This window comes from Triticum aestivum, chromosome 5B (assembly GCF_018294505.1).
Source record: "Triticum aestivum cultivar Chinese Spring chromosome 5B, IWGSC CS RefSeq v2.1, whole genome shotgun sequence".
Taxonomy (NCBI): domain Eukaryota; kingdom Viridiplantae; phylum Streptophyta; class Magnoliopsida; order Poales; family Poaceae; genus Triticum; species Triticum aestivum.
The window spans coordinates 13,534,929-13,546,848 of NC_057807.1; the positions used below are offsets into that span (position 1 = coordinate 13,534,929).

Sequence of the window (11,920 nt, forward strand, 5' to 3'; positions counted from 1 at the left end):
TCAAGTGGATGACCTAAGGTTTAAAAATCCGTGGGAGGCGTAGGATGAAGATGGTCTCTCAAACAACCCTGCAACCAAATAACAAAAAGTCTCTTGTGTCCCCAACACACCAAATACAATGGTAGTTTGTATAGGTGCACTAGTTCGACGAAGAGATAGTGATAAAAGTGTAATATGGATGGTAGGAATATATTTTTATAATCTGAATAAATAAAAATAGCAAAGTTGCAAAGGTAGCAATTGATAAAAGTGAGCACAAACGATATTGCAATGCCTCCTCCAAGTTAATTTTGTTTTTGTTTTTTGATGGCAGGTTTAAACTTGTCTATATCTTTCAACAGAATAAGACAAAGACTTCACATGGGTTACACCATTAATTATTATTATTTCCTCTGTGCACAAATCAATCATGTCGAATTTTCAAACATGGCACCCTCCAAGTGAATTTCCATTTTTGTTGTTTGAAGGATGCTTCAACTTGTCTGTTTCTTTCAAGGAACAACTGAGCAAGACAAAGACTTCACAACTGCCCCCCCCCCCCCCCCCCCCCCACACACACACAAAATCAATTATTACTTGTTCCTCTATGTGCACATCAATCGTGCCAAATTTTCAAACATTGTATGCTCCAACTTAATTTCCATTTGCTTGAAGGCAGGTTTCAACTTGTCTATATCTTTCAAGGAGCAGCTAAGCAAAACGAAGACTTAACAAGGGTCACCCCCCAACCGACCCCCCCCCCCCACCCCCCCCCCCCCCCCCCCCCCCCCCCCACCCCCTCTTAGTCCACATCAATGGTGTGGAAATTTTCAAAGCTTGCATCCTCCAAATTAATTCCCAATTTTTTAAGGCAATCTTCAATTTGTCTCTTTCTTTCGGGAAACAAGTCGAACACTTCATAATGGTCTCCAGCCGGTCACATCTCTTTTTAAATATCCACAAATTGTTTTTTTTTTGTTTTTTCAGGGCAGGTACAACTATATTTTCTAAAACAGGGCAGATATAGCTTGCACGTTATTGTTTCCCAAGGCTGGTACACCTTGTTTTTTTTTGAGTGAGGTACATCTTGTGTTAGATATTTCTTTCGAGGAAGACAAAGACTTCACATTGGTCTCCCTCCATCAATTATTACTTGTTCCTCTGCGTCCACGTCGATCAGGCCGAGTTATCAAACTTTGCTTCCTCTAGTTAATTTCCATTTTTTGTGTTTCGAAGGCAGTTTCAACTTGCCTATTTCTTTCGAGGAACAAATAATTCACAAGGGTCCCCACATAAATTAGTACTTTGTCCGTTGTGTGCACATCAGTCGTGCCGAATTTTCAACTTCACATCCTCCAAGTTAATTTTATTTTTGTTTTTGAAGGCAGTTTTTTTTTTGCGGGTGAGCAGGTTTCAACTTGTTTGTTTCCTTCGAGGAACAAGTTATTTTCCTTTTTTTTTGAAGGCAAGGTTCAGCTTGTCTGTTTCTTTAAAGGAACAACTTAACAGTACGAAGACTTCACAAGAACCCCAATCAATTATTACTTGTTCCTCTGCGTGCACATCAACTGTGCCGAATTTTCATCTTCAGGGGCAAGTTAGCATTCCAAATACGCCTCCAAATCGCCCGGTGCCCGTCAGGAGCTGCACTAGAAGATCCCAGTCCTGCTTGCCCATCTGAAGTAGCGAGACGATAGGCATTTCTAACCGTAAAGCATCCACTCTTCTCCGGGAACCATGCCAAAAAATCTTGCCCTCCCTCTAGGCGAAGTCCGAATCTTCAAAATTTCACCGACGTCCATTTCCCAAAAGTACTGCCGAAGCCTGTTAATATTCCATGCTCCTGAATCCTCCAAAAAATCAGCCACCCAATTGTATCTGCAGTTTCTTTTTGGAGTTATTGGTTTGAAATCATGCCTCCTGGGTATCCATGGATCCCTCCATGTTCTAATCATTGTGCCATTTCCAACTCTCCAGATCAAGCCCTTTTTCAACAGATCCAGGCCATGAGTGATTCCTTTCCAGACTGCAGAAGAGCTGGACGGGAATACCGTATCCAAAATATTACCGTTTGGGTAGTACTTTGCTCGTAGTAGGCGAGCACATAGACTGTCCGGGCTGTGCAGTAATCTCCAAGCCTGTTTCGCGAGTAACGCCTGGTTGAAGGCACGCATGTCTCTAAACCCCATGCCCCCCATATCCTTGGGTAGGATCATCTTCTCCCAGCTGAGCCAGGCCATCTTCCTCTTGCCATTCTCCACTCCCCACCAATACTATCTCATCAACCTTGTTAAATCATCACACACAGACTCCTAAGTGATGTCCGGGGCTTTAGCCACCAATGCATGCAAGAAGTATAGACACATTGCTACTCGGGACACTTTCCCGTTGTGCGGTTCAGAGAAGGAGTCCAGCTTCCATGCTCTTATCACATGCGGTCATGCGCAATCGTTGTGGACTCAAATGCGCCAGGTTTGGCCTTTGCCAGACAACCAGGTGCTGAAGGACACCGGGAAGGATTGGCTCCTTAATATCTTGATAAACTGTGATGATGCAATGAGGGACTACACAATCATGCTCTTGTGGAGAATCTGGTCGCTACGCAATGATCTCACACACGCTAAGGCAATTCCGACGACCGCAACGACGGGAGATTACCTTCAAAGTTACATGTCCTCGATACAGCTAGCCAGAAGGTATACAACTGAAGAAATAATCAAAGGTAAAATGTCAACTTTCGTTGCTAACCCAGCTACTGCACAAACACCTGCACCGGTGTTGCCATGGCCAAGACCTCCGCCTGGACTGACCGCCCTGTCTGTCGACGGAGCTTTCTTGGGGGCTGATGGATCAGCAACAGCGGGGATGGTGCTGAAAAGAAGTGACGGCAGCGTCATCTTTGCGGCGTATCGGTGTATTTTCAACTGCAATGACGCCCTAGAAGCTGAACTACATGCTCTAATGCAAGGCATGGCCCTTGCTAATGAGCATTGTGAGGGGCCTGTTATTGTTTAGACTAACTCTTCAGAAGCATTCATGGCATTGAAAGGGGATAGTCTTCGGTATTCTACTTATGGGTATTTGGTGGCTGAGATTCAGCATCATATGGGTGTAAGAGAGTTTATTCTGTCGAAAATTAAGCGTGAATTATTTCCATTAGCCTACCTACTAAAGTAAAATAAAATAAAATCGTGCACCGTGTGCTTAATTAATCTCCTTGCCTCCTTGCTCGGGCTGCTCATCGATCACACGCTCTGAACAATCCTTGAACTACGTACGATTCTCTGTTTCTTCTGGTATATCCCAATCGGGCTTGGAAAGTGATGGAGGAGGGAGTTTGGATCCGATGCTCGCCTCGTTGCTCTTTCCCCACAGGACCAAGTAGAGCCCCACGACCACGACCGCCGACCCGACGACACTCCCGAGGTGGAGCTGCTCGTGGAGGACGGCGACATCGATCCCGGCGGTGACGATCTGGATCAGCGGCATGAAGGCCGTGGTGAACACCGGCCCTCGCCGCTCCACACACCATGACATGGCCAGGAACCCCAGCCCGGACGACCCCACGCCAGCAAACACCACGGTGACGGCCTGGAGCGCCGTGCGGGGAACCCAGACCAGCAAGCTCATCTTCTCGGTGGCAGCCCCGACGGCGGCCATCTGGAAGAAGCTGAGCAGGAACATCCACGCCGTGCCGGAGTAGAGCGCCGGGTACTTTGTCCCGATCTTGGACTGCAGGATGAACCACAGCGACCAGCTTGCCGAGAAGCCCAGCAACGCCACCGAGCCCACCGCCCACCTCCGCGCACCGCCGTGGGTGGCAGCGGCGGCTAGGTGGTCCCCCGACGGCGCCCCCACCAGGGTCGGGCCATGGTAGAGTGCCAGCACCGTCGCTCCGGCCAGCCCCACGGCCGTGCCGGTGAGCTTGGCTGCACCGGAGCGGCTGGCGGCATCGATCTTCTCGACCTTGAAGGCCAGTGCGAGGAGGAAGGTGAACATGGGAGTCGTGTTGTTGAAGGCGCTCGCGAACGTGGCCGTCGTGTACCTCAGGCCCAGGAAAAAGAGCCACTGGATCAGAGAGGCTCTGCAATTGCCATGTACTATATGAAATTACAAATAATTTATGACTGGCCAACAGTTGTTATTTACAGTATTACAATGCAAAGGAAATTAGGGTTAAAAATTAACTACTACTCAAGACTACGTATAATTATGCAAAAGAGATTAATTAATTACCCGAGCAAGGCACTGAAGAAGAGGTAGACGAATATCTCCATGGTCAGCTTAGGTCTACTCTTCCTACATATATACATTGAAACCATATACAGAAATTAGTTAACTTTAGAACAGAAATCAGTGGCCACGATTTCTCATTTTAAAACGGTCAAAATAAAATCTTTCGTTACCCATGCTTCTTCATCAGTGATGCATATATATGGCCCAAGCAATCGAGATACAACTAAACTCGTAAGGACATCAGTTAGTGCTGATACAAACCTCTCTTTGAAGTATGCGATCGGGGAGAGGAAGAGCGCGGCGACGAGCAGGCGGAGGACGATGAAGACAGTGGTGTGCATCCCTTCATTGAAAACCATCTTCGTCAGCACATTCAACACCGCATACATGATCACCACCGCCATCATCATCACCGTTGGTTTCCAGTCCATCCTGCACTCTTGATCAACACAGTCAAGTGAACTAGCAAGAACTATATGGCGAGGGAGGCTTTGCCTTCCTTTTCGAAAAAAGCTTTATGGTGAGTGTGATATTAATTTACTCAGGAATGCTTGTGGATCGGTAGAGCTATTTATAGCCTCCACTAACACATTAGTTAAATCAGCACTACAACACTATTTGCTTTAAGTTGTGTGCACTGACGGAAGATGCCATTAGTTAAGTTGGGCCATCCATGACTGGCATAGTGGCGTAGTGGCATTTGTTGTCTAGACCAACCATCTGAAAGAGAAAATATACGGTGCAAACCAAGTTACTGTAAAAATCACGTTTGAAAGTTCTAAAGAAAAACATCCTATAATGAACAAGTTAAATCTGAAGTTCAAGTTCATTCGTTTGTGAGGTGAAAAACTATGCGCGGATAATGATGTTTAATGTTTGTCACTATTCATCGTTGAATTGGTTTTTTTCACACATCTGTAGTGAATTTGATTTTGGTTTAAAAATTTACATCCATTATAGAACATTGCCATACCAACATACTTGATTTTATTTAGAAATTTCAGAATTATTAAAATACTTGGTCTCCACTTGATATTTTCTCTCAAAAGTAATGGAGACATTATCATCTCCCAAAAGTTAATCGAAGCATTTGTGCATCTAGCTAGCTTTATTCGAGAACGGACGAGTGAAGTACACTAAGCCTAGATGCTTAATCATGAGTATCTGTCAAAGCAAATATTCTGAAGTTTTTTTTTTGCGGGAGCAAATCATTTAGATTTATATGCACTATTATTTGGTAGTTCCAAGCAAAAGAAGTACCCACACCCTCGGTTTCAAAATAAGCTGTCCTTTATTTTCTTAAAACTAGACTTTGACCAACACGTACATTATTAATATTCTTACCATGGTATAAAATTGATGTCATTAGATTCTTCCTAAGTAGTGACCCATGCTTGTGTTTTTTGTAAAAAGCAAACCAGATTTTATTTGCAGAATCTTTTGTCAAAGGTTTGCCTCAATGAATCAAATTATATCCTAAGTTTTGGAATGAACGAGTAGTGAACTCCATTAACGACGATGTATTTCACAAAGAGAAACGCTTGTTTTGAGGCATGACCTATATGTATTAGGGTTTTATGATTTAAGGCTATCTGCCATGTGTCTGCTGCCCCACTGATGAGATTATCGAGCACCTCTTGTTAAGTTTTGCGCATGGCCAGGCGATCTGTATCATTCCTAGTGGGACGCCTAATTAAGACAATTGTCGATAAATTTTGTCAAATTTAGAGAAGTTTGACTTAGTTGGACAAATCAAAATGAGCCTTGTAAACCCATGCAGAGAGAGTACTAGCACAATCATTAGTAGTTCAATCTTTTTGTTAAACCACAACCTATCTGCACTATAATCTCCCACCTGATTTCCCTTTTTAATTGTGCTCAAGCATGGCCAATAGCACCGATGATGCTAGTGCTTGCAATAATTCTACACATCAACCACAGTTGCACGATGTAGTAGCACGATGAAAAATAAAATATTATGCTGTAGGCAGCAGTCAAATGCTACAACTGCCCCAGCAATATAGATTGAATAGCCTTGATTTTTTTTAAAGAACTGAATAGCCTTGATATCGCACACAGACTTGTTCATAGTCTACCCACTAAAACATACGAGCTGGTCACAAAAGAGGGCAAAACATCACATCAGATTGGATTATTGCACACTACTTATTTATCCTATAAGAGGAAAATCTTCATTGTGGTATAACTGAATCAGAAAGCACAAGCTTTAAAATGTATGATTCATAACTGGAGAAAGTGTGACACAATACGCTCCATCATAAAGACATGGAAATTCATTCCATTATACAATAAGACTACACAAACTCAAGTACTATTTTTTTAAGAAACTGAAATGCTTGAAATGAAGATGCTAACGATATTATCATTATCATTTCTATTACTCTAGAGACATGGAGAAAACAAGGAACTGATGCTAGTACCAGGTGCTGGACAACAGATTGAATGGCTTGCAAGTCAAGCAACGCAAAGGCGTTGCACGCCGGCATTAATTCGATCCTACTTGTCTATTTGAGTTCGATACGGGAGGGATGGATGGATGGATGGACAAGAAATTTTACTTGGCAGTGCTCTTTTGTGTTTATTTCTGGCCGTGTAGGATTACGTATCTAGGAAAGAATCAGAGTACACCGACAGTACTGTTTGAGATCGTAGGTGAATGGAGCATAGCATCGGACACACTGTTCACCGAATGTGCACTTTATGCTCAGTTTCGTGGAGGTGCAAATCTAACCAGCAGTCTTTCTTTTTTGCATACAAAAAATATTCCTGGTGTTATAGTTAACACCGAGCTATAAGAGTTTCTTGTGTACAAGACTAAAGCAAGCTGCCGTGCATGGTCACCAGAGAGACTGCAACCGTGACACGTACTCCTCTCATTTTTATTTACTCCGGATATTAGCTTTCACCAAAGTCAAACTAATAAAGTTGGACCAAGTTTGAACAGAACGGTATAAATATTCACAATAACAAATCTACATGATTTTAAAATATAAATCCAATGGTATTGATTTGGTGGCATATAGGTTAATAATATATCTTTGTACAAACTTGACGGAAGTTTGTAAATTTTGACTTTCGACAAAGCTAATACGTAGAGTAAATAAAAAGGGATGGGGTAGTATGTATACATTTCAGAAATGTCATGTGGGGAATGTTAGATTTTTGGTGTTCCCTAGCGAACTACTCGCGGCCATCGGATCAAAAACAACAATGTTAAAGCGCTCTAAGTTGCCATATTAGAAAGTCCAACCTGTTCGTTTGTTCGTTCGGAACGTGCCGGCGCGAACGCATCCGTGTCCACTCCCTTCAACACTAGTGCCCCCCCTCTCGCTATTCCCATTCCACCTTGTTGACCTGCACACTGTGTGTGAGAGAGAGGGGGGGGGGGGGGGGGGGGGGGTAGTCCGGTGTCCTGCATTAGGGACCATGCCCGTCACCCATACTAGTAGAAAAACGACCTTAGGTTAACCTCATTAGTCCCGGTTCGATTACGGCCCGGTACTAATGTGACCATTAGTCCCGGTTCCAACGGCTAGGGCGCGGGCATCATTAGTCCCGGTTCGTGATGTACCTCTAGTCCCGATTTGTGTCAGTGATAACTCTTGTTCGATTTGCGGTATCCACATGAATGATTGATTACCTAATTAATCTGACATAGGTGGACTTAGCTTCTTATTTCATTTTTTGGTTAGGCCATCCTTGGTGCACCAAAGACATAGTGGAGTATTGCACAGAACAATTTAGTATTTTTCTTATAAATTTAATGGAGCACCCGGATTTGATGAACTGTTATAGTATACAGTAGTATTTGTTTTCTATCCTTTTGTCATTCCTGGTGCCAAATAGCTATGCCTATTTGCCAAGTTTTGCTCCCACATTGCCCCAAGATTCTTCCTCTCCGATTGCAGTGGCATAAACGGTCTTGTCAATGAGAACCCGTAGAAGCGCTTTTGACATTGATCGTGTGGTTGTGTTCTTCTACGGGTCAACGATACATGCTTCAGATCATGTCGTCGGTCGCGTCTGCTAGCAACGTTTGTGTCACTTCCCGGTTGCGATCACAATGACTCGCTGCCTCGCTCCAGTGATTTTAGAGTTGGTATCCATTGGTGAGAGTATCTATAATAAAGAATAGCCCGAGTATTTTGTCTGCTTTTTCGTTATTGTGTATCCTAGCATTGCTATTAATTTCATATGCTTATCTTATGATGAGTAGTGACTTTACATTGGATTTAGGGATTAAAATCTATATATCTAACAATAAAGGGGCTATTGCTTCTGGCGGTACATCACGAAAATAGCTCCCAAAGTTGCAAAATATTACCCACCAATGCCACCTATAAGTGATAAAAAATGTTTCACACAAGAAATCCCAAGCCTGGGCTAGCCCATGCAGTAGGGACCTCCTATACTGCGCTCTGCGTGCTGGGAGAGGAGGCATCGCGCCCGTTTAGGCCGGACTATATCCGTGCGGCCTACTATTTAAATTTATTTTTCATTTTTCTTTTTCTTTTTCTTTTTTTATACTTTAAATATTTTCAGACTTCAAAAAAAATCCAAATACAAAAAATGAAAATTCTGAAATAAAATGTTTAATAAATCATAAAATGTTTGTTGATTCAAAAAATATTCATGATTTTAAGAAAAATGTTGGCTTATTCAAAAAATGTTCGCAATTTTTAAACAAATGTTTGGGAAAACAAAAGGTGTTCATGGTTTTTTAAAAAGTTCGTGTATTAAAAAATGTTGATGAACTTGAACAAAATTTCGCCAATTCAAAAAATGTGCATGAATGGAAAAATATCCTAAAATTTTAAAAATTGTTCGTGACTTACAGAATAGTTTATTCAATCATAAAATGGTCGTTCATTCAAAAAATGATCATGCATATCTGAAAAAATACTCGTTAAATCAAAAAAGTGATCATGAAATTAAAAAATGGTCCCAACAATTTCCAAAAAGTTTTTGTTGATTCTAGAAATGTTTGCCGATTCAAGAAAAATGTTTGAAAAAATGATCGGAATTTTTGAAAAATGATTGCAAATAGTACAAAATGTTTAGGAATTCAATAAATATTATTTATTTTAGAAAATGTTTGAAAATTTGTAAAAGATTTACGAATTTGAAAAATGTTCACGATTTCAACTATGTGCACGAGATTAAAAAAATGCTCATGATTTCGAAATTATTATTGATTTCAGAAATTAAGTGTTGTCCAACATCGTTTGAGATGGGTTGGGCATATTCAGCGTAGGCCTCCAGAAGCTCCAGTGCATAGCGGACGGCTAAAGCGTGCAGAGAATGTCAAGAGAGGGCGTGGTCGACCGAATTTGACATGGGATGAGTCCGTTAAGAGAGACCTGAAGGATTGGAGTATCGACAAAGAGCTAGCTATGGACAGGGGTGCGTGGAAGCTTACTATCCATGTGCCATAGCCATGAGTTGGTTGCGAGATCTTATGGGTTTCACCTCTAGCCTACCCCAACTTGTTTGGGACTAAAGGCTTTGTTGTTGTTGTTGTTGTTGTTGTTGTTGTTGTAGTGTATCTTGCTGATGCAGCAAAATATGGTCATGGCGATTGGATCTTATGGTTTTTTATCTCCTGTTGCAACGCGCAAGCCTTTTGCTAGTATATTTAACTTAAAAAAAAACATTATTGGTCATTCTAAAAATGGACGAAAGCTTAGTGGAAGGAAGAGAAATTTCACATGCAAATATACTATCTTGGACATGTTTTGTGATTGTGAACCCTCAATGAATATTATCACACTTGATCAAATAGTTGATACTGTATATATATTAGCGTGGAAGTTATATTTGCGTGGATCCTCCAACATGTTGTGTTTTTTTATAATCTTTCTGTCAGGACCCCGATTCTATTCCACAGCGATCTAGCATGTAACACCTCATATCACTTTGCGGCCTCACGGACGGTATTCCCACGGGTGTCGCCTTACCATGCCCGGGACCGTTTGCGCCTTTTGGCACACGTATATGATAGTGTCACTAGCATCCATATGACAAAGAATCCGGGCTGACATGGCTAGTCGTGAACCCAAAGTGGCACTAACTTACAGGGACAGGCATACATGACCCAGCAACGAACGTGTCGGTCATCAGCGAGTGAATCCGGGCTGTAGCAACTGGGCTAGCAGGACTCCGGTAAACCGGGCTGTAGCAGGCTAACAGGACTCCGGTAGACACCGTGTGACATTTCCCCGAAGAGACAGACACAGGAACGAAGGACACATGTCGGCCAACCTAAGTGTTCCGGAGCAGTAGCAAGCTACCAGGGCTCAGTGGAAGCACTAGGAGACATTTCCCGGTAAGAGAGGCTACTAAGGATAAACAACTAGATAGTCAGATCCCACACATAGCAATACACATTACACGTACGCATAATATGTAAATATGTGCTGTACAGCATGGCATCACAGCATAACTCAATAACTCATATAGATAAGGCTCAAAGAGCCATCATAGCATTTATTGCAAACAGGGGTCACAAGACCCATCATACAGAGCATACAAGCAACAAGCGGAAGCATTACATGTCTGAGTACAGACATCTACAAATGAAAAAGGCTGAAGAGCCTGACTATCTACAACATCCGACCAAGATCGTAGCTGAGGTACAAGCTACTTGTCGAAGTCCACGAGAACACTAGTAAGACCGAAGTCTCCGCTACAAAAACATAAATAAAGCAACATGAGTACAAGGTACTCAGCAAGACTTACATCAGATCCTATCATACATGCATTTGTATCAAGGGGGTAATGTGGGGTTTAGTTGCAGCAAGCCAGCTTTGACTCAGTGGCTATCCTGTTCTACGACTATGAGAAACTTCTTTGAGGTGAGATGGCGCACACGAGTCCACTAATCACCACACAATACACTACTATGGATTCATCCCCGTCTCCCTACGGGAAAGCCATCCATAGCACTCACACTTGTCTTGAGCATTTTATAGTATCCACTTCAAGTTATCTATGTACCATGTAAGCATCCAAGAAGTCCATAACCGCGGACCCGGCTATTCGAATAGATCATGTTAACCCTGCAGGGGTGTACTTTTTCACACACGCTCTCGCCACTTACCGCCATGTACACGTCATGTATCTCGGCAACCTTCAAGCGGAAGCCTGGCGAGGGTGTCGGCCACGACCTGACTAACCACACAAGACTCTAGTGCAGGTTTATCGCCTATTCGGGTTCCATCCGCAAGGAGATCCGGCCGGGGTGTCGCTCACGGCCCCAAATGATGTGTGCAGGGTTCCCAAGCCCACCTCGCCGGATGGATCTACGCTTGGTACACCGTGCCACTTGTGCCTAGTCTGTCCCAAGCCCACCTGGCCGGGTGCCACTTGGTAGACTACTAACACTACCTACAAACACCAAAAACTAGTTGCAACTCCCGGACAGAGATCAAGTTGGTTAATAAGTCGAGAGAGTCAATTAAGGATCCCAATGTGTGGTAGTATCGAGTCATTGGACAACAAACATAGAACTCAGTGCTTAAGGACGGTTCCAGTGAGACAACCCACCATGTACTCCTACATGGCCTCTCACCGCTACCTTTACCAAATCGTGTTCACACCCTTCACTCTCAGCATTAGAACATATCGTAACACTCCAATTCATTCCCAATGAATCAGACCTGACACAACTCTAAGCAATAGCAGG

At 43.0% G+C, this 11,920-nt stretch overlaps 1 protein-coding gene across 1 annotated transcript; it reads right to left on the bottom strand.

Moving 5' to 3' along the window:
* Positions 1 to 2,798: 2,798 nt before the first annotated feature.
* Positions 2,799 to 4,741, bottom strand: LOC123115448 (WAT1-related protein At3g30340). The gene is made up of 3 exons (XM_044536606.1): positions 4,477 to 4,741; positions 4,216 to 4,278; positions 2,799 to 4,063 (listed from the first exon to the last, which is right to left on the bottom strand). Exons 1-3 carry the CDS (start codon positions 4,644 to 4,646, stop codon positions 3,250 to 3,252), a joined length of 1,047 nt encoding a protein of 348 aa, XP_044392541.1. The 5' UTR covers positions 4,647 to 4,741; the 3' UTR covers positions 2,799 to 3,249.
* Positions 4,742 to 11,920: the final 7,179 nt, after the last annotated feature.